At 39.3% G+C, this 21,822-nt stretch overlaps 3 protein-coding genes and 1 long non-coding RNA gene across 5 annotated transcripts; 1 reads left to right on the forward strand and 3 right to left on the reverse strand.

Moving 5' to 3' along the window:
- Window positions 1–418: 418 nt before the first annotated feature.
- On the reverse strand, window positions 419–3,342 carry LOC126616536 (uncharacterized). The gene is made up of 2 exons (XM_050284603.1): window positions 2,279–3,342; window positions 419–2,202 (listed from the first exon to the last, which is right to left on the reverse strand). Exons 1-2 carry the CDS (start codon window positions 2,634–2,636, stop codon window positions 1,865–1,867), a joined length of 696 nt encoding a protein of 231 aa, XP_050140560.1. The 5' UTR covers window positions 2,637–3,342; the 3' UTR covers window positions 419–1,864.
- Window positions 3,343–6,929: 3,587 nt separating this feature from the next.
- On the reverse strand, window positions 6,930–7,412 carry LOC126617126 (uncharacterized). The gene is made up of 3 exons (XM_050285179.1): window positions 7,295–7,412; window positions 7,127–7,252; window positions 6,930–7,063 (listed from the first exon to the last, which is right to left on the reverse strand). The coding sequence occupies exons 1-3, from the start codon at window positions 7,410–7,412 to the stop codon at window positions 6,930–6,932; spliced, it is 378 nt and encodes a 125-aa protein (XP_050141136.1).
- Window positions 7,413–13,164: 5,752 nt separating this feature from the next.
- LOC126617127 (uncharacterized) lies at window positions 13,165–14,711 on the forward strand. The gene is made up of 4 exons (XM_050285180.1): window positions 13,165–13,328; window positions 13,881–14,090; window positions 14,204–14,514; window positions 14,578–14,711. The coding sequence occupies exons 1-4, from the start codon at window positions 13,165–13,167 to the stop codon at window positions 14,709–14,711; spliced, it is 819 nt and encodes a 272-aa protein (XP_050141137.1).
- A 4,057-nt stretch (window positions 14,712–18,768) lies between these two features.
- LOC126616537 (uncharacterized) lies at window positions 18,769–20,013 on the reverse strand. 2 transcript variants are annotated; one of them, XR_007621192.1, is made up of 4 exons: window positions 19,731–20,013; window positions 19,515–19,576; window positions 19,256–19,340; window positions 18,769–19,111 (listed from the first exon to the last, which is right to left on the reverse strand). It is a non-coding gene; the product is annotated as an uncharacterized LOC126616537 (long non-coding RNA). The 2 variants fall into 2 exon arrangements; XR_007621193.1 differs by having other exon boundaries at window positions 19,182–19,340.
- Window positions 20,014–21,822: the final 1,809 nt, after the last annotated feature.

A 21,822-nucleotide genomic window follows, 5' to 3' on the forward strand; every position in this document is an offset into this window, starting at 1 on the left:
TGACGTGATGGTATCGGTCAAGCTAAGTGTAAATTCTTTACGCGTGATCGAGCAGAGTAGTTTGTCCAACGCCGAATACAACTAGGCCATGTTACAAGAGTTAGAAGATTTGGAAGAAGATCGGCTTGACGCTTACAACTTGCTAGTGGCACAAAAGAAAATTACCGAGGGAGCGTATAATCAAAGAGTCAAACAAAAAACGTTCGGTGAAAGGGAGTTAGTTTGGCAAACTGTGCTACCCGTGGGAATTAAAGACCTCAGGTTTGGCAAATGGTCGTCGAATTGGGAAAGACCGTTCATCGTCCATAAAGTCATCGGCAATGGGGCATACCATCTTAGAAATTGAACCTGTTTATTCACATGTTGCCAATTAATGGAGAGTTCTTAAAAAAATACTACCCAGTCACATGGGAGATGCAAGAATAAAAGCGCATTTCATTTCATTGATAAATCGTTTTACAGTCAAATCATTCTAGGGCAATGAAGGAAGAAGAGTTCCAATAAGGGCCTTCAGCTCCAACCACCTCACCTCGCCCATTATGACCTCGGCCTGCCGGTTCTTCTTGTCCATCTTCAGCTGCTCGACTCACTTCGCATTTGCCGTATATTCAGTTAAACAAGATTTACCGCCCGACTCAAAGTCCCTCGCAAGCTCAGAAGTAATGGCCGACCTTCGTTTTACCAGTTTGGCCATTTGACGGTCGAGGTCGGCCAAGGCTTCCCCTTGCGCCTTCAAAGCATCGATCTTCGAACAAAGAGTGTCTTGGACAGCCATGGCAGCTTTCAAGTCATTATCAGCCCGAAGAGCGTTCTCGAAAACACTAAAGGATTCCCGAACTCGCTCCAAGGCAGACGATGAATGAACGATAGCTTCGATGCTCATTTGACCATCTGCTCAAAGGTCGTTTAGGCATGCACCCAACGAATCGAGACCTTTGTGCTCAAAGACTTGTGACGCTGAGAGAGATAAAACTTCTTGCAACCAAACCAGAGCAGCTGAATCGGCAGGAACAATTGTAGTGGCCGAAGGACCAGCCGCTCCAGAAATGCTTGACAAGAGAGCATTAAACTCGACTTCCTATGAAGGCTGCACATAAAAATCATTTTAAGCACAAGGAAATCACGAAAGCATATAGCAAGAAGGTTTTTGTTTTAAACCTGCCGATAGGAGACTTCGGCCATGTCTTCGGGTTCGTTGCTCGAACCTAAAGAACTTAATGGCCAAGCCCAATGTCTTAAACTACTTCTCAGTTCACGCGGCTAATGGAAGTTATCTACGTTTGACGGCCACTAAGACGGCCAAGAAATATAGATAACACCCTTCGGCGCGTAGAATTTTCGATGAAAATAATGGGTGGGCACCTGACATTTAATATTTTCTCGGTTTAGACATGTTATAACAAATTGACAATAGAAAGTAATCGAGCCTTACAAAAGTCGAGGTCACTTCTTGAGGAGGGATGCCGAGGTCTTCATCCTGAGGGTGAAGTGGAGTTTCTGAAGTCACTTCAGGCTTGACCATAGGTTTCTTTCCGCGATCGACCGTCGGAGGATCAACCTGATCGGCCACCTCAACCACTAGGGGAAGATCAACGGAAGAAGCCAGGATTGGTCAAGAGTGACTCACCAACGGAGTCTCGTCGCTCCCATCATCCTTAAACAAAAGTGTTAATAATTGTTTGATACTTAATAAGCAAAGGGAGTTAACAGCGTAATCATACTTCTTCTAAGATGACCACCGAATGCTTCGGATTCCTGGAGAGATCATTTATAATGGAATGAGTCGTTTCCCCCAGAACAGGTACTCCTATTGACCCTAGAGCTGCATGTAAGTCAACCGAGGGTGCAGCAACTAGCTCAACCACTACCCCGAGGACCTCAGGTGTTGGTTGAGCTTGGGATGCCAGGCCGGCCGGAGAAGGCTGATTATCCGTCGAAGTCTGAGCAACAAGAGCGGGAGGAGAGGCACTTGGGGATGTCGTCCCAGTGGTATGGATGGAGATGACATGAATCTCCCGAGCTCCTTCTTCGCCAATTTCTTGACGCATTTTGGGGGACGGGGAGTTTCGCCTGTCGTCTTGGTAATCGAGTGAAGTCGTTTGCTCGGTAAGATTTTTGCGGTGGTCATCTTGAAGGAAAAGGCCAACTTTTTCTTGACCATTATTGGGGCGACCACATCCGTCTGTTTTAGTACCCGACCACCTAAGAAATCAAAGTCCCATTAGTAAAATTACCCAAATGTCTAAAAGAAAAAATATAGGTAGAAATAGGGGTATACCTTGGGGTGCCTCTTTAGATTGAGAGGCGGAGAGTTTCTTGGGTCGGTCACCAAAAATTTTGTTGACTACTTCCTCGACCGAAGTGCCAAAAAAGTAGTGTGTATATTCCTCCCACCAGTCGTCGAAGATATCAGTGCCAAGAGATTCAGGAGAATTTGGTCGAAGACGAAATTTCCTACATCGTTCCTGAAATTCTTTCTCGACGTCTCTACACTCCCTTTCTAAAAAACCAAAGACGCGCCCTAAGGTCAGAAAGGAGTGAGAAGAAAGTAAAGGCAATGGGCAACCTTGGAGGTAACCGAGCTGCAGGACGACAAAGTGGGGGTGATAGACTTCCCAACTCGCCCCGATGAGCATCACAACCAAAGGGAAGGTCGCGAGTTAACACGAACGACCCCCAGTTTTGACGAAAAACGGCATCCTCACTGTCACTCCAAGTCGATGTGGGAAGCCTGGTAGAGCAAGGATATTCTTAACGACGACATATCAAAAATTCATCATCAGAAATGACATCCAGGCCGAATAGGTGTTTGAAGACTTCTTTGGCTCGGTGAGGGGGCACTGGTCGAGAGGCCAATTGAAGGTTGAGCGCTACAGTAGACTGGAGGTTAGAGACTTCTAGCCGAAGCGCGGAGAAATAAACCTGCAACCAGAGTTGGAACACACATAGGGGTCCATTTTGGTGCGGGTCAATCTTATTGAGGGTCGTTTCAGCCAAGCAACGAAGAAGGTTGGCGAGGATGGCGAGGCTGAGTGCTAAAGAATGGCCACTAGCCAGGGCTTCCGCTACTGGCATGTTCTCGACTGATGTGAAAATTATGTTGACACACAAATTAAACCCTATTTGTGACAATTGTAGTAATGATGTAAGTAGGGATCGTTCTAACCGGGGATTAACTAGGGGTGCTAATCTAATATAAATTGATTTAAAAACACAAAAACTAAACTTAAAGACTCTAACAAGACTACTATGACTCAAAACAGATTTGAAACACTCAAAACTGCCTAAAACAATCAAATTGACTCAAAAAGAAACTAGAACTTGATTTGGACGAATTTGAAAGTGTTTATGACTCCAAATGCTTAAAAAACACAAAATAAAACAGATTTGAATGACTAAGACTCAACAAAATATGAGGGGATTGTGTTTGGACGAAATTAAATTAAATGGGCAGATTATAAAGAAAACAGATTGTAGACAAAATTGTGATGAATCAATGGATGATGGAATAGCTAAGGGGTTCTTCTCCACACATGAAATATATGCAACGTAAATCAATTTCCAGTTATCAATTCAATAAGTTATGAACCTCAACACTCCAAGTTAATTAGGTCCGCTTAAATTAACCTTCAGATTTCCCTAGAATCATTGAATTGGATGAATATGCATCGCAAACAAATTATTCCTAACAAGTTCTCTATATGAACAGCATGATAAAGACACAAGTTAGAATCATTACGTTCGTTGGAAATCATAAGCATTGACAAGGCATTCGTAACTATGAAAAGCATGATACTCTTGCCAGGAATCTACTTAACACGATCGTGACTAGCGACTAGGTGAAACAAACTTATATCCTAGCACCAAATTCAAGCATGCAAATTAAGCGTGCACTCTCAATCAACATACAAGAATAAGTTATAAATCAAACGGTTAAGCAAATTGTATTCACGACTTATGCAACGATAACTGGAAGTAATCAACTTATTTCACATATATAATCATGGTTTTGAATTCCCCCTAGCCAAGGGGGGTTTAGTTCCTCATACTCGCAAAGCAAAGATACATAAATTTAGAAATTAAAATCCAAAGAAAGAAAACACCTAGAACGCTCCAACTTGGCAGCAAGCTCATCAACGATTTCTCCTTCCTCCTTGCTGCGGCAGAGAAGTTTAGAACAGGTTTTGGGTGGTATTTATGGTGTAGAATGGATGGGGAATGGTATGGAAAGGTTTAGGGTTGATGGGTGGTGCGGCAAGGGTTGATTTTTGGCAGAAATTTGGAAGAATGGTGGTGGAAGGGTGCGGCAGAGAGCAAGGATCAATTTCTGGCGTGAATTGTGAAAGGTGGTATCAGTGGCATAGAATGAAAACACATATATATAGGCACCACAAACCCTAGAGAAATCAGGTTAGGCAATGGGCTAGGGTTTAGGTGCGGCAAAGGGTGAAAATCCACAAGGAATTAGGGTTTTGGCCCACTTAGTTTTAGAAAGGGATTTGTATAACCCAAATCCACAAGGAAAGGGCCTAACAAGTCAGAATCCAAGAGGGATTGGGCTAGGAAGGTGCGGCCTAAGTCTAAAAGGGTAAGGATAGGTCATCTAAAAGCCCAAAGCCAAGAATAGAAACTCTTAAAAATGGAAACCTCCAAGCATAGAAACTTCCAACTTTAGAAACTTTGGTTTCCAATTCTGAATTCTTTGTTCTTCACTTTCATTTCTTCATTTCTTAAGCTCATTTGACCTTCAAACTCGTCCATTCCTTGTGCTCCAAAAGCATACACTCCATTCCAGCTCAATTTTGCTCTAAAATGCTCCATTTTGCACTTCTTTGCATACTTTGTCTCTAAAACCTGAAATTGCACGAAAATGACTTTAAACACTAAAATAACTAAAGAAAAACAACATAAATGCACAAGAACAAGCCCACTAAGTCGCATAAATATGCTCATATCAAATTCCCCCACACTTAGCTTTTGCTAGTCCTCGAGCAAAACAAAGAAACAAAACAAAACAAAAACACAATCTAAACCTTCCAACATTTGCCTCAGGGATTTCCAATGCACATGACATGTTAAAAATCATCACTCCCACATATTTTAGTCATCTTCACACTTAAGCACATACTTAATCATAGTCACCACTTACTAGTTCACATTTAACCATTTAAAACGATGTTTTGAATGTAGTAACATGCCTTGGAGAATTTGCTCAATTCCTTACTAGATATGCACTCAATTTTCACACAGATTTTCTAACTACACACCCTATACTAGTTATACGTGAGAGGATTGATGTAAATATGAATACGAATGCTCACATATATGTATAACAAAGAAAGCACTTTCCGGAGTTAATAAGCATGTTTATCAATATGATCTCATGAATGGAATGCTACTACTTAGATGCGAGAACCAGTGACACCATATGCTCATACCAATTTTAAACTCCACAAATTGAAACACATAACACTCAAGATTAAAGTCAAGGGTTGTAACGGGGCTTAGGGTATTGGCTAACAAAGAAGGGTAAAGGATGAACAAACGTTCTTAAAACAATAGTAAGCAAAGCAATGAAATTGACACTTAGAATTCACTTTAAAGTGCAGAAATCAACTTTAAACACAATGGGGAAAGTTCATGCAACATTTAGGATCAAATTCAATGTTTTGGACCCTTTCTTCAACAACCAACAACTTAGAGCTCATTTTTATGCTCTTCCAACTCCTTTTCATACTTTTCACAACTTTTTCTTTTTTTTCTTTCTATTTTGCACGATTTTTTTTCTTTCTTTGCCGTGCCTTAATATGAACTTTGGCACACACCCATATCAAGAATCCTTCCCCCACACTTGTTTTCTGCAATACCATGATCAAAAGGAATTCATCTTGAGTCATGCTTAACTACGCTTTAAGAACAAGGGTATGGATAATCCTAATCTAGGCTAGGTAAGGATAATGTGGGTTAACAAACAACATAGGCTAACACAAGGCTCAACGGGGTTAAACCTACAAAAACAAATGCATGGAATGAAGGCTTTTTGGCTATTGTGGTAACTACTAACTTTATCTTAAATATGTGTTATGCAATTCAATAACATGTTTTGAATGAAATTGGCATGAGTTCTAACATTTGGAACTAAATGATGAAACGCCTTCTAAGTAGTAACCAAGCAAGGAATAATGAGATCATGCAACGACTTTAGAAAACAATAATGCACATATTTTAACTCTCCAAATAAACGTTTAAGCTCAAGTCTCACAAGGTTGTAGCGTTTGTTTGAGTTCCTTCCTTCAAGCATGTTACAAAAACTGATTTTTCCTTTATGATTACATGTGAATTCATAAGTTATAACCACAACCAAGCATAAACCAAAGAGTAAATCAAACTTTCATCCATGTTAATCACTCTTTTTAACAGCCATGCAATTACAAACCGAATCCTCATCATTGTGTTGGAAGGTACCCTAGACACAAACACACAAAAACGACTCAAAACACACTTTTTAGGCTTTTCAAAACACTTTTTTTTTCAAATTTTTATGTGATTTTCGGAGTTTTATGTCAACACACACTAAAACACACCAAAACTGCTTAAAAACACTTAAAAACAGCAAGGAACAACATTTGAAATTATGGTTGATAAAACCCTACGAATTTGTATCAAAACACTTTGGTTACCCCCCCCCACACTTAAATCAAACATTGTCCTCAATGTTTCAAGCATAAACTAACACAAATAACCAACAAACAAAGAAAACAGCAACTAAACAATCTAACATGGCAGAAATGAAATAACAACAAAAAGAAGGGTTTAGGAACGCAAATCTGGAATTGGAGTGCTCTCTAGGTCTTCCTTTGTCGAATGCATGGGTTGCCTCCCAAGTAGCGCTTTCTTTAACGTCTTGCAGCCGGACGATGCCACATTGATCAACCTTCATGGGAACCCACGGCATAGTGGGTTGTCTTCTCCATATCATGTTCTACAAAGCTCTCGTAGTAAGGCTTCAAGCGATGCCCATTCACCTTGAACTCTTGACCTGTTTTGAAGCTACGAACTTGGACTGCACCATGAGGAAAAACATTAGTAATAACAAAGGGTCCCATCCAACGTGAACGTAACTTACCTGGAAATAGACGAAGACGAGAATTAAACAACAACACTTTTTGTCCAGCAGAGAAGGACTTGGTGCGAATCATCTTGTCATGAAAGGCCTTCGTCTTTTCCTTGTAAAGTCGAGCATTCTCGTAAGCTTCATTCCGTATTTCCTCAAGTTAATTCAATTGAAGCTTACGATGAATTCCCGCCTCATCTACATCCATGTTGAACTTCCTCACAGCCCAATGAGCCTTGTGCTCCAACTCCAGCGGTAAGTGACATGGTTTTCCATACACAAGCCAAAACGGGGACATTCTTATGGGTGTTTTGTAGGCGGTCCTATAAGCCCACAACGCATTTTCTAACCTCAAGCTCCAATCTTTTCTTGTTGGTCTAACTGTCTTCTCAAGAATCTGTTTTATCTCCTGATTCGACACCTCGACTTGCCCGCTTGTTTGAGGATGATAGGGTGTCGAAACCCTATGTGTAACGTTGTACTTCTTGAGCAGTGCCTCGATTGTGCGATTACAAAAATGTTAACCTCCATCACTTATAAGGACTCGAGGCATTCCAAACCTAGCAAAAATGTTAGACTTCACAAAATCTGCAACCACTTTGGAATCGTTAGTCCGGGTGGCTTTTGCTTCCACCCATTTGGAAACATAATCCACCGCCAACAAGATATAGAGAAAACCATGTGATGAAGGAAACTGACCCATAAAATCAATTCCCCACACATCAAATATTTCAACAGAAAGTATAGGGTTTTGTGGCATTTGATCCTTAACACTTATATTACCCATTCGTTGACAACGATCACATGTAAGGCAAAATGTCCTAGCATCCCTAAAAATGGTTGGCCAATAAAACCCACATTCTAAGACTTTAAGGGCAGTGCGTTGGGTGCCAAAATGTCCCCCACATGCATAAGAATGACAAAATGCTAGAATTGAATTAAAATCAGAATTTGGCACACATCTTCTAACAATCTGATATGGGCAATATTTCCATAGATATGGATCATCCCACACATAAAATCTTGCATCATGTTTCAATTTATCACGTTGAACCTTGCTTAAATACCAAGAAATTGACCAAATCGGCATACCAAGGGGTACTTACCTCAATGGACAGAAGTTGTTTATCCGGAAACGTCTCAGAAATGGGGAGAGACTCTTCTTCACGCACCAATCTGCTTAGGTGGTCAGCCACCACGTTTTCACATCCTTTCTTGTCCCTAATTTCAATATCAAACTCTTGAAGTAAGAGCATCCAACGAATGAGCCTCGGTTTGGCCTCCTTTTTGGTGAAAAGATATTTCAAGGTTGCATGGTCAGTGAAAACAATTACTTTAGTACCAATTAGATATGATCTAAATTTATCTAAAGCAAATACAACCGCCAAAAGTTCTTTTTCGGTTGTGGAATAATTCAATTGAGCATCATTCAAAGTGCGTGAAGCATAATAAATAACATGTGGCTGTTTATTTTTTCTTTGACCCAAAACAGCTCCAAGTGCATAATCCGATGCATCACACATCAATTCAAAGGGAATGGACCAATCCGGGGGAGTTATGATGGGTGCCGTGGTGAGGAGGTCCTTGAGATGCTTGAATGCCTTCTCACATGCCTCGTTGAACTCAAATGACACATCCTTTTGTAGGAGATGGCATAGGGGTTGTGCAATCTTGGAAAAATCCTTGATAAATCGTCTATAGAATCCTGCATGACCAAGAAAAGAACGAACCTCTCTCACCGAAGTAGGAGAGGGTAAGTAGCGTACAAGATCTATTTTAGACTTATCAACCTCAATTCCTCGTTCAGAAATTATATGACCCAAAACAATACCTTGTTTAACCATAAAATGACATTTCTCCCAATTTAACACAAGGTTTGTTTCAACACAACGTTTCAAGATTAAAGTGAGATTATCCAAGCAATTATCAAATGAATTACCAAACACACTAAAATCATCCATGAATATCTCAATAATCTTCTCAACATAATCAGAAAAGATGCTAACCATACACCTTTGAAACGTGGCAGGGGCATTGCACAAACCGAATGGCATGCGTCGATATGCAAACGTTCCAAAGGGACAAGTAAAAGTGGTCTTTTCTTGATCATCCGGGGCAATAACAATGTGATTATAACCGGAGTATCCATCAAGAAAGCAATAAAAGGAATGACCTGCTAACCTTTCGAGATCCAATATTCAAACTCAGTTAGCTAATCTTACTTCTATTGTTTCACAGATGGCCGAGGGCATGAAGATGCAAGGACCCATGGTGTGTGGCGTATGTTCTATCCAAGGACATGCCTCCGAAAAGTGTCCTCAACTCATCGAGAATGGTGGATGGGAGAGCGCTAATGCCATTGGGTTTCAGAGCCAAAATCAGGCAAGACATGATCCATACTCCAACACGTATAATCCGGGGTGGAGAGACCATCCAAACTTCAAATGGAGAGAGCCACAACAATCCCAACCACAAGGAGGCTTTAGGCAACAACCCCCGGGCTTCTACACCAAACCATACGCACCCCCTCAAATCCAACCACAATCTGCCCCAAATACTTCAGGTAATGCTTTGGATAATGAAACACTTGTTAAGTTACTAACCACTTTGACTCAGGGGCAAGAAAATCAAAACAAAAGGGTGGACCAACTAGAGAAACAAATGGGGCAGATTGCCGAAGTTGTTGGGCAGATTAGAGACCAAGGAAGGCTTCCTAGTTCTACCATTCCAAATCCAAATAGAGGGTTTGAATCAGCCAAAGCAATCACCCTAAGAAGTGGTAAGGAGGTTGGAGCAGGTTCTTCATCAAAAACAGGTCACAAAGAGGATGAAATGTTGCAAATGGAAGAGGAGGGATCAAATCAACCCACGGCAAAGGTGGAAGTACCTTTGCCGCAAGTCTATGCCCTTAAACTGTCCAATTTGTCCAATAAAGGTAAGATGTGTCAAATTCGGTTCCTACTAATGTTTTTCCTTCGAATGTTCCTTTTCCTAGTAGGTTTATGCAAACAAAGAAGGAGAAAGCTGAAAAGGACATCCTTGAGACATTTAGGAAAGTTCAAGTAAACATACCTTTGTTGGATGCAATCAAGCAAGTCCCGAGGTACGCCAAGTTTTTGAAGGAGTTGTGCACCACTAGGAAAAGGATGTCGACTAAGGAAGTGGTAAAGGTAGGTGAGAATGTGTCCGCCATCTTGCAACACAAACTACCTCCCAAATGCAAAGATCCGGGTAGTTTTACCATTCCTTGCGTCATTGGTAACACTAAATTTGAATCTGCCATGCTTGATTTAGGTGCTTCTATAAATGTTATGCTATATTCCATTTATGCATCTATGAACTTAGGAGTATTGAAAAATGATGGTGTTATCATACAATTGGCCGATAGATCTAATGCCTATCCAAAGGGAGTTTTGGAAGATGTTTTGGTACAAGTTAATCATTTGATATTTCCAGCGGATTTCTATGTTCTTAAGATGGATGAATCGGATCATGCACCCTCGCTGCCCATTCTCCTTGGTAGACCTTTCATGAAAACGGCTCGGACAAAGATTGATGTGTATAATGGAACTTTGTCCATGGAATTTGATGGGGAAGTTGTTAATTTTAAAGCAAATACAACCGCCAAATTTGATGGGGAACTTGGTAGACCCTTCACGCACTTTGAATGATGCTCAATTGAATTATTCCACAACCGAAAAAGAACTTTTGGCGGTTGTATTTGTTTTAGATAAATTTAGATCATATCTATCTTTGTCCGAGCCGTTTTCATGAAAGGTCTACCAAGGAGAATGGGCAGCGAGGGTGCATGATCCGATTCATCCATCTCAAGAACATAGAAATCCGCTGGAAATATCAAATGATTAACTTGTACCAAAACATCTTCCAAAACTCCCTTTGGATAGGCATTAAATCTATCGGCCAATTGTATGATAATACCATCATTTTTCAATACTCCTAAATTCATAGATGCATAAATGGAATATAGCATAACATTTATAGAAGCACCTAAATCAAGCATGGCAGATTCAAATTTAGTGTTACCAATGATGCAAGGAATGGTATAACTACCCGGATCTTTGCATTTGGGAGGTAGTTTGCGTTGCAAGATGGCGGACACATTCTCACCTACCTTTACCACTTCCTTAGTCGACATCCTTTTCCTAGTGGTGCACAACTCCTTCAAAAACTTGGCGTACCTCGGGACTTGCTTGATTGCATCCAACAAAGGTATGTTTACTTGAACTTTCCTAAATGTCTCAAGGATGTCCTTTTCAGCTTCCTCCTTCTTTGTTTGCATAAACCTACTAGGAAAAGGAACATTCGAAGGAAAAACATTAGTAGGAACCAAATTTGACATATTCTTACCTTTATTGGACAAATTGGACAGTTTAAGGGCATTGGAGACTTGCGGAAAAGGTACTTCCACCTTTGCCGTGGGTTGATTTGATTCCTCCTCTTCCATTTGCAACATTTCATCCTCTTTGTGACCTGTTTTTTATGAAGAACCTGCTCCAACCTCCTTACCACTTCTTAGGGTGATTGCTTTGGCTGATTCAAACCCTCCATTTGGATTTGGAATGGTAGAACTAGGAAGTCTTCCTTGGTTTCTAATCTGCCCAACAACTTCGGCAATCTGCCCCATTTGTTTCTCTAGTTGGTCCACCCTTTTGTTTTGATTTTCTTGCCCCTGAGTCAAAGTGGTTAGTAACTTAACAAGTGTATCATTATCCAAAGCATTACCTGAAGTATTTGGGGCAGATTGTGGTTGGATTTGACGGGGTGTGTATGGTTTGGTGTAGAAGCCCGGGGGTTGTTGCCTAAAGCCTCCTTGTGGTTGGGATTGTTGTGGCTCTCTCCATTTGAAGTTTGGATGGTCTCTCCACCCCGGATTATACGTGTTGGAGTATGGATCATGTCTTGGCTGATTTTGGCTCTGAAACCCAATGGCATTAGCGCTCTCCCATCCACCATTCTCGATGAGTTAAGGACACTTTTCGGAGGCATGTCCTTGGATAGAACATACGCCACACATCATGGGTCCTTGCATCTTCATTCCCTCGGCCATCTGTGAAACAATAGAAGTAAGATTAGCTAACTGAGTTTGAATATTGGATCTCGAAAGGTTAGCAGGTCATTCCTTTTATTGCTTTCTTGATGGATACTCCGGTTATAATCACATTGTTATTGCCCCGGATGATCAAGAAAAGACCACTTTTACTTGTCCCTTTGGAACGTTTGCATATCGACGCATGCCATTCGGTTTGTGCAATGCCCCTGCCACGTTTCAAAGGTGTATGGTTAGCATCTTTTCTGATTATGTTGAGAAGATTATTGAGATATTCATGGATGATTTTAGTGTGTTTGGTAATTCATTTGATAATTGCTTGGATAATCTCACTTTAATCTTGAAACGTTGTGTTGAAACAAACCTTCTGTTAAATTGGGAGAAATGCCACTTTATGGTTAAACAAGGTATTGTTTTGGGTCATATAATTTCTGAACGAGGAATTGAGGTTGATAAGTCTAAAATAGATCTTGTACGCTACTTACCCTCTCCTACTTCGGTGAGAGAGGTTCGTTCTTTTCTTGGTCATGCAGGATTCTATAGACGATTTATCAAGGATTTTTCCAAGATTGCATAACCCCTATGCCGTCTCCTACAAAAGGATGTGTCATTTGAGTTCAATGAGGCATGTGAGAAGGCATTCAAGCATCTCAAGGACCTCCTCACCACGGCACCCATCATAACTCCCCCGGATTGGTCCATTCCCTTTGAATTGATGTGTGATGCATCGGATTATGCACTTGGAGCTATTTTGGGTCAAAGAAAAAATAAACAGCCACATGTTATTTATTATGCTTCACGCACTTTGAATGATGCTCAATTGAATTATTCCACAACCAAAAAAGAACTTTTGGCGGTTGTATTTGCTTTAGATAAATTTAGATCATATCTAATTGGTACTAAAGTAATTGTTTTCACTGACCATGTAACCTTGAAATATCTTTTCACCAAAAAGGAGGCCAAACCGAGGCTCATTCGTTGGATGCTCTTACTTCAAGAGTTTGATATTGAAATTAGGGACAAGAAAGGATGTGAAAACGTGGTGGCTGACCACCTAAGCAGATTGGTGCGTGAAGAAGAGTCCCTCCCCATTTCCGAGATGTTTCCGGATGAACAACTTCTGTCCATTGAGGTAAGTACCCCTTGGTATGCCGATTTGGTCAATTTCTTGGTATCTAAGCAAGTTCCTAACACTCTAAGCAAGGTTCAACGTGATAAATTGAAACATGATGCAAGATTTTATGTGTGGGATGATCCATATCTATGGAAATATTGCCCAGATCAGATTGTTAGAAGATGTGTGCCAAATTCTGATTTTCATTCAATTCTAGCATTTTGTCATTCTTATGCATGTGGGGGACATTTTGGCACCCAACGCACTGCCCTTAAAGTCTTAGAATGTGGGTTTTATTGGCCAACCATTTTTAGGGATGCTAGGACATTTTGCCTTACATGTGATCGTTGTCAACGAATGGGTAATATAAGTGTTAAGGATCAAATGCCACAAAACCCTATACTTTCTGTTGAAATATTTGATGTGTGGGGAATTGATTTTATGGGTCATTTTCCTTCATCACATGGTTTTCTCTATATCTTGTTGGCGGTGGATTATGTTTCCAAATGGGTGGAAGCAAAAGCCACCCGAACTAACGATTCCAAAGTGGTTGCAGATTTTGTGAAGTCTAACATTTTTGCTAGGTTTGGAATGCCTCGAGTCCTTATAAGTGATGGAGGTTCACATTTTTGTAATCGCACAATCGAGGCACTGCTCAAGAAGTACAACGTTACACATAGGGTTTCGACACCCTATCATCCTCAAACAAGCGGGCAAGCCGAGGTGTCGAATCAGGAGATAAAACAGATTCTTGAGAAGACAGTTGGACCAACAAGAAAAGATTGGAGCTTGAGGTTAGAAGATGCGTTGTGGGCTTATAGGACCGCCTACAAAACACCCATAAGAATGTCCCCGTTTCGGCTTGTGTATGGAAAACCATGTGAGAAGATGCGTTGTGGGCTTATAGGACCGCCTACAAAACACCCATAAGAATGTCCCCGTTTCGGCTTGTGTATGGAAAACCATGTCACTTACCGGTGGAGTTGGAGCACAAGGCTCATTGGGCTGTGAGGAAGTTCAACATGGATGTAGATGAGGCGGGAATTCATCGTAAGCTTCAATTGAATGAACTTGAGGAAATACGGAATGAAGCTTACGAGAATGCTCGACTTTACAAGGAAAAGACGAAGGCCTTTCATGACAAGATGATTCGCACCAAGTCATTCTCTGCTGGACAAAAAGTGTTGTTGTTTAATTCTCGTCTTCGTCTATTTCCAGGTAAGTTACGTTCACGTTAGATGGGACCCTTTGTTATTACTAATGTTTTTCCTCATGGTGCAGTCCAAGTTCGTAGCTTCAAAACAGGTCAAGAGTTCAAGGTGAATGGGCATCGCTTGAAGCCTTACTACGAGAGCTTTGTAGAACATGATGTGGAGAAGACAACCCACTATGCCGTGGGTTCCCATAAAGGTTGATCAATGTGGCATCGTCCGGCTACAAGACGTTAAAGGGAGGCAACCCATGCATTCGACAAAGGAAGACCTAGAGAGCACTCCAATTCCAGATTTGCGTTCCTAAACCCTTCTCTTTGTTGTTATTTCATTTCTGCCATGTTAGATTGTTTAGTTGCTGTTTTCTTTGTTTGTTGGTTATTTGTGTTAGTTTATGCTTGAAACATTGAGGACAATGTTTGATTTAAGTGTGGGGGGGTAACCAAAGTGTTTTGATACAAATTCGTAGGGTTTTATCACCCATAATTTCAAATGTTGTTCCTTGCTGTTTTTAAGTGTTTTTAAGCAATTTTGGTGTGTTTTAGTGTGTGTTGACATAAAACTCCGAAAATCACATAAAAATTTGAAAAAAAAAGTGTTTTGAAGAGCCTAAAAAGAGTGTTTTGAGTCGTTTTTGTGTGTTTGTGTCTAGGGTACCTTCCAACACAATGATGAGGATTCGGTTTGTAATTGCATGGCTGTTAAAAAGAGTGATTAACATGGATGAAAGTTTGATTTACTCTTTGGTTTATGCTTGGTTGTGGTTATAACTTATGAATTCACATGTAATCATAAAGGAAAAATCAATTTTTGTAACATGCTTGAAGGAAGGAACTCAAACAAACGCTACAACCTTGTGAGACTTGAGCTTAAACGTTTATTTGGAGAGTTAAAATCTGTGCATTATTGTTTTCTAAAGTCGTTGCATGATCTCATTATTCCTTGCTTGGTTACTACTTAGAAGGCGTTTCATCATTTAGTTCCAAATGCTAGAACTCATGCCAATTTCATTCAAAACATGTTATTGAATTGCATAACACATATTCAAGATAAAGTTAGTAGTTACCACCATAGCCAAAAAGCCTTCATTCCATGCATTTGTTTTTGTAGGTTTAACCTCGTTGAGCCTTGTGTTAGCCTATGTTGTTTATTAACCCACATTATCCTTACCTAGCCTAGATTAGGATTATCCATACCCTTGTTCTTAAAGCGTAGTTAAGCATGACTCAAGATGAATTCATTTTGATCATGGTATTGTAGAAAACAAGTGTGGGGGAAGGATTCTTGATATGGGTGTGTGCCAAAGTTCATATTGGGGCACGGCAAAGAAAAAAAAAATCGTGCAAAATAGAAAGAAAAAAAAAGAAAAAGTTGTGAAAAGTATGAAAAGGAGTTGGAAGAGCATAAAAATGAGCTCTAAGTTGTTGGTTGTTGAAGAAATGGTCCAAAACATTGAATTTGATCCTAAATGTTGCATGAACTTTCCCCATTGTGTTTAAAGTTGATTTCTGCACTTTAAAGTGAATTCTAAGTGTCAATTTCATTGCTTTGCTTACTATTGTTTTAAGAACGTTTGTTCATCCTTTACCCTTCTTTGTTAGCCAATACCCTAAGCCCCGTTACAACCCTTGACTTTAATCTTGAGTGTTATGTGTTTCAATTTGTGGAGTTTAAAATTGGTATGAGCATATGGTGTCACTGGTTCTCGCATCTAAGTAGTAGCATTCCATTCATGAGATCATATTGATAAACATGCTTATTAACTCCAGAAAGTGCGTTCTTTGTTATACATATATGTGAGCATTCGTATTCATATTTACATCAATCCTCTCACGTATAACTAGTATAGGGTGTGTAGTTAGAAAATTTGTGTGAAAATTGAGTGCATATCTAGTAAGGAATTGAGCAAATTCTCTTAGGCATGTTACTACATTCAAAACATCGTTTTAAATGGTTAAATGTGAACTAGTAAGTGGTGACTATGATTAAGTATGTGCTTAAGTGTGAAGATGATTAAAATATATGGGAGTGATGATTTTTAACATGTCATGTGCATTGGAAATCCCTGAGGCAAATGTTGGAAGGTTTAGATTGTGTTTTTGTTTTGTTTTGTTTCTTTGTTTTGCTCGAGGACTAGCAAAAGCTAAGTGTGGGGGAATTTGATAGGAGCATATTTATGCGACTTAGTGGGCTTGTTCTTGTGCATTTATGTTGTTTTTCTTTAGTTATTTTAGTGTTTAAAGTCATTTTCGTGCAATTTCAGGTTTTAGAGACAAAGTATGCAAAGAAGTGCAAAATGGAGCATTTTAGAGCAAAATTGAGCTGGAATGGAGTGTATGCTTATGGAGCACAAGGAATGGACGAGTTTGAAGGTCAAATAAGCTTAAGAAATGAAGAAATGAAAGTGAAGAACAAAGAATTCAGAATTGGAAACCAAAGTTTCTAAAGTTGGAAGTTTCTATGCTTGGAGGTTTCCATTTTTAAGAGTTTCTATTCTTGGCTTTGGGCTTTTAGATGACCTATCCTTACCCTCTTAGACTTAGGCCGCACCTTCCTAGCCCAATCCCTCTTGGATTCTGACTTGTTAGGCCTTTTCCTTGTGGATTTGGGTTATACAAATCCCTTTTTAAAACTAATTCCTTGTGGATTTTAACCCTTTGCCGCACCTAAACCCTAGCCCATTGCCTAACCTAATTTCTCTAGGGTTTGTGGTGCAATGCCGCTGATACCACCTCTCATAATTCACAATTCACGCCAGAAATTGATCCTTGCTCTCTGCCGCACCCTTCCACCACCATTCTTCCAAATTTCTGCCAAAAATCAACCCTTGCCGCACCACCCATCAACCCTAAACCTTTCCATACCATTCCCCATCCATTATACACCATAAATACCACCCAAAACCTGTTCTAAACTTCTCTGCCGCAGCAAGGAGGAAGGAGAAATCGTTGATGAGCTTGCTGCCAAGTTGGAGCGTTCTAGGTGTTTTCTTTCTTTGGATTTTAATTTCTAAATTTATGTATCTTTGCTTTGCGAGTATGAGGAACTAAACCCCCCTTGGCTAGGGGGGAATTCAAAACCATGATTATATATGTGAAATAAGTTGATTACTTCCAGTTATCGTTGCATAAGTCGTGAATACAATTTGCTTACCCGTTTGATTTAGAACTTATTCTTGTATGTTGATTGAGAGTGCACGCTTAATTTGCATGCTTGAATTTGGTGCTAGGATATAAGTTTGTTTCACCTAATCGTTATGAATTTATATTCGCAAGTAGTGAAGGTCGCTAGTCACGATCGTGTTAAGTAGATTCCTGGCAAGAGTATCATGCTTTTCATAGTTACGAATGCCTTGTCAATGCTTATGATTTCCAACGAACGTAATGATTCTAACTTGTGTCTTTATCATGCTGTTCATATAGAGAACTTGTTAGGAATAATTTGTTTGCGATGCATATTCATCCAATTCAATGATTCTAGGGAAATCTGAAGGTTAATTTAAGCGGAACTAATTAACTTGGAGTGTTGAGGTTCATAACTTATTGAATTGATAACTGGAAATTGATTTACGTTGCATATATTTCATGTGCGGAGAAGAACCCCTTAGCTATTCCATCATCCATTGATTCATCACAATTTTGTCTACAATTTGTTTTCTTTATAATCTGCCCATTTAATTTAATTTCGTCCAAACACAATCCCCTCATATTTTGTTGAGTCTTAGTCATTCAAATCTGTTTTATTTTGTGTTTTTAAGCATTTGGAGTCATAAACACTTTCAAATTCGTCCAGATCAAGTTCTAGTTTCTTTTTGAGTCAATTTGATTGTTTTAGGCAGTTTTGAGTGTTTCAAATCTGTTTTGAGTCATAGTAGTCTTGTTAGAGTCTTTAAGTTTAGTTTTTGTGTTTTTAAATCAATTTATATTAGATTAGCACCCCTAGTTTTTGTGTTTTTAAATTGTTGTTTGCCTAAGTCTGTTTTTAATGTGAAAAAGCATTTGTTTTGTTGGATAAAATTCTTATCTTTTCAAAGTAAATTTTTGCTTGGAGAAACTTATATTATGAAAAACTGAGTTGATAAAAACAGATTATTGATTAAAAACTTTGGGCTTTTGCAGGTTGCAATCAAGACATACAAGGCGGCCTTATTTCCTCTAAGACGTGCAAGGCAAATAAAGAAAAAACTGGATCCTGCAACCAGCAGCAGATTCATTCATTGACATCAACCACAGCAGTTCTAAGACTATCATATTGCAGAAAATTTAAGCAGTTCAAATCAATCGAATTTAACTCAGAGGACAGTCAAATTAGACAAGCAGTTAACTCCTATGCATGTTTCTAAGCACAGTCACAGTAAACAGCAGTTATAAAGTGAGTTTTCAGAAAGCATACCAGGGCAATTCCGATGACGCTTATGGATTTGGATATCCAGAAACAACAAATTACAATCAAAGAGAGAAGGAAAGTTAGAAAATAATTGTGAGTGATTAAAACAAAAGGCTCACTTAGCAGCTGAAAGGTGTGTTTAGAACTGCAGGTCCCGGAAAGGAATTCGTAGTGAGCTTGACTTGATCAGACAAGGCAGTATGCTCTCTCTTCAAATCCTAGAGCATGAGAACAAAACCAAAAACTCTTGGTGAATTTGTCGAAAGATTCAAAACAGAAAGAATATACAAATGCTTCCAATCACTTGGTAGTCAAATCAGTGATCTTCTGGAAAACTGGAAGAACTATCTGACATGGAGAACCTTGTTGAGTCCGTTCGACGCGCTACTCTCACCAATCAAATCAGAATCTCACTCGACGAGTTTGGTAGCAAATCTGGAGTACATTCTGAAAACAATGATATAGTAAGAGCATGACTTCAACGACCCCCAAAAAATTTCTGTTTTCTTACAACTCAACTACTCAATTGAAATTCACAATGTAACAGTTTAGTTGAAAAGTTTCCCAATTTCTTTTAGAAAATTAAAGATTAAAAAACCAAGAATTGCAGAAATTACCGACCTTTGTCGCTCACGTCACTGTCCAACTGGGTTGTAATCGCCCTAGGGTTTTAATTTTTAACTCTGCAGAAAAAGAGGGATGAAATCAAATCAGAAAACAAAATTAAAACTATAAGAAGCAGTAATAATCGAATCCGAACCTCGAATTCAACATTTTCTTGTAATTCAAAAAATTAAAAAGTGGGCAAATTGAATAAAATAAAACGAAAACAAGAACCTGCTTCAGATGTCGAAGAGGGCTTGAAGTCTTTGCAATTTTGGGGGAATATTTGGATCGTTTGACAAGAAATAATTGAATCAAAAACAAGAAATTAAATTAAAAAACAAGAAATAATTGAAGAGAGATAGAGAGAGAGGACAATCACAGCAAGAATGCGAGTTCTAGAGAGAGAGAGGGTTGTGAATTTTAGGCGAAGAAGATCTCAGAGAGCTAGAGAGAGAGAAAGAGACCGTTTGTTTATAGGACCGGGGGGATTTGTGAGGGTAGTGTTTTGATTGGATTCAAGTTTGAATTGAGTGAAACTGAGCCGTCGGTTTAAATGGAAAGGAAGCTCTTTCTTTCTAACGGCTATAAAGAATTTTATCGGTGGACCACTTCGAAATGGGCCAATAGTCCCCAGTCGGTGAGAAGGCAAAACGACGCTTACTTTCACGTCGTCCGTTCAATATGATGCAACATTCACGTCGTTTACCAGTAGAACCAATTGCAAAAATAATATTAGGAAGATCAACTTTTAAATTATATTTTTGAAGTGATTATTGATGATTATGTTATTACTTAAGTGTTGATTAATATACTTATTTTTTAATGGTGACACGTTATATTATTTGTAAATTTAGTCTAAAAAATTGGTTTACATAGTAGAGTAAATTGTAGTAATGGTCTCTCAACTTTAATCAAATTTGAGCAATGGTCTCTCAACTAAAAATCCATTACCATTGGTTCCTCAACTTATCAAAATGTGTAGCTATGGTTCTTTTCGTCAACTTCGTTAAAATTTTGTCAAAATAAGTTATATTGGAAGGACCATTGCTATAATTGGGGCCTTCAACTCATCAAAACGTGTAGCTATAATCCTTTTCGTCCACTTCGCCATAATTTTGTCAATATAAGTTATGTTGGAAGGTCCATTGCTACAATTGGGTTAAATTTGAGGGACCATTTCTCGAGTTGGATTAAAGTTGAGAGATCAATGGTAATGAATTTTTAGTTAAGAACCATTTCTCAAATTTGATAAAAGTTGATGGACCAATGGTGATGGATTTTTAGTTGAGGGACCGTAACTGCACGTTTTAATGAGTTAAAGAACCAATGGTAATGGATTTTTAATTGAGGGACCATTGTCTAATTGAGTTAAAGTTAAGGGACCATTGCCCAATTTACTCTTACGTAGTATTACTCAATTGCATATACACTTTGAAGTGTAGTTCTACTTTCCAATAAGGCGATAAACGTTCTAATTTTCTCACATTAGTATCCTCAAATACAAAACATAAGCTCCACGCATGCTACATAAACAATTAACGAAAGCCTATGAAATTAGTTAATGTACAAAACCGGAGGTCTTGGAACAACGTAAATCCGACCGTGAATCTGCAAGAAATGTAAATAACACAAGATGTATCGTGGTTCACCCTAATGTTTAGGTTACGTCCACACTGATTATTGTATTTCTGAGAGGATTGTGAGAGAGAGCTTCTGAGAGTGACAGGGCCTAGGAATTGGCATCTCCCCATTGTGAGGGTGAGGAGTCCTTTTATAGAATAAGGGATCCTCACTTATTACATATTTTCCCCTTCCTTTATTACATAATTACATTTAAGTCCCCCGATTATTTGTACGAGATCTAAATACGGAGACCCTAAGTATGGTATAAATAGTAGTCCCCCAAGTCTTCAGTCAAGAGAGTCTTTTGGCTGGAGACTTGAAATTCAGTCCATGTGTGGTCCGAAGTAACTAGATGTTGTCTTGAACTGATGCTCGATATGAGGCGGTGCCCAATCTGACATGATGCTCAACTAGAAGTAGCACATGTTGCGAGGCTGCTCGGCTTGTAGCTTACGTTGCCTTGGTTGGCTCGGCTTGTGACGTTGAAGGTGAGGGAGTTCCTTTTATAGAATAAGGGTTCGCTCCTCAATACATGAATGATGGGCTAAAGTTGATGCTCTCTAATGATGGTGAAGGAGTCCCTTTTTATAGAATAAAGGATCGCTCTTCAATACAAAAATGATGGGCTAGAGTCCCCCAAGTATTTTTCATGAGTGCTCTCTAATGAAAGTGAGGGAGTCCCTTTTATAAAATAAGGGCT

This window comes from Malus sylvestris, chromosome 3 (genome assembly GCF_916048215.2).
Source record: "Malus sylvestris chromosome 3, drMalSylv7.2, whole genome shotgun sequence".
NCBI lineage: Eukaryota > Viridiplantae > Streptophyta > Magnoliopsida > Rosales > Rosaceae > Malus > Malus sylvestris.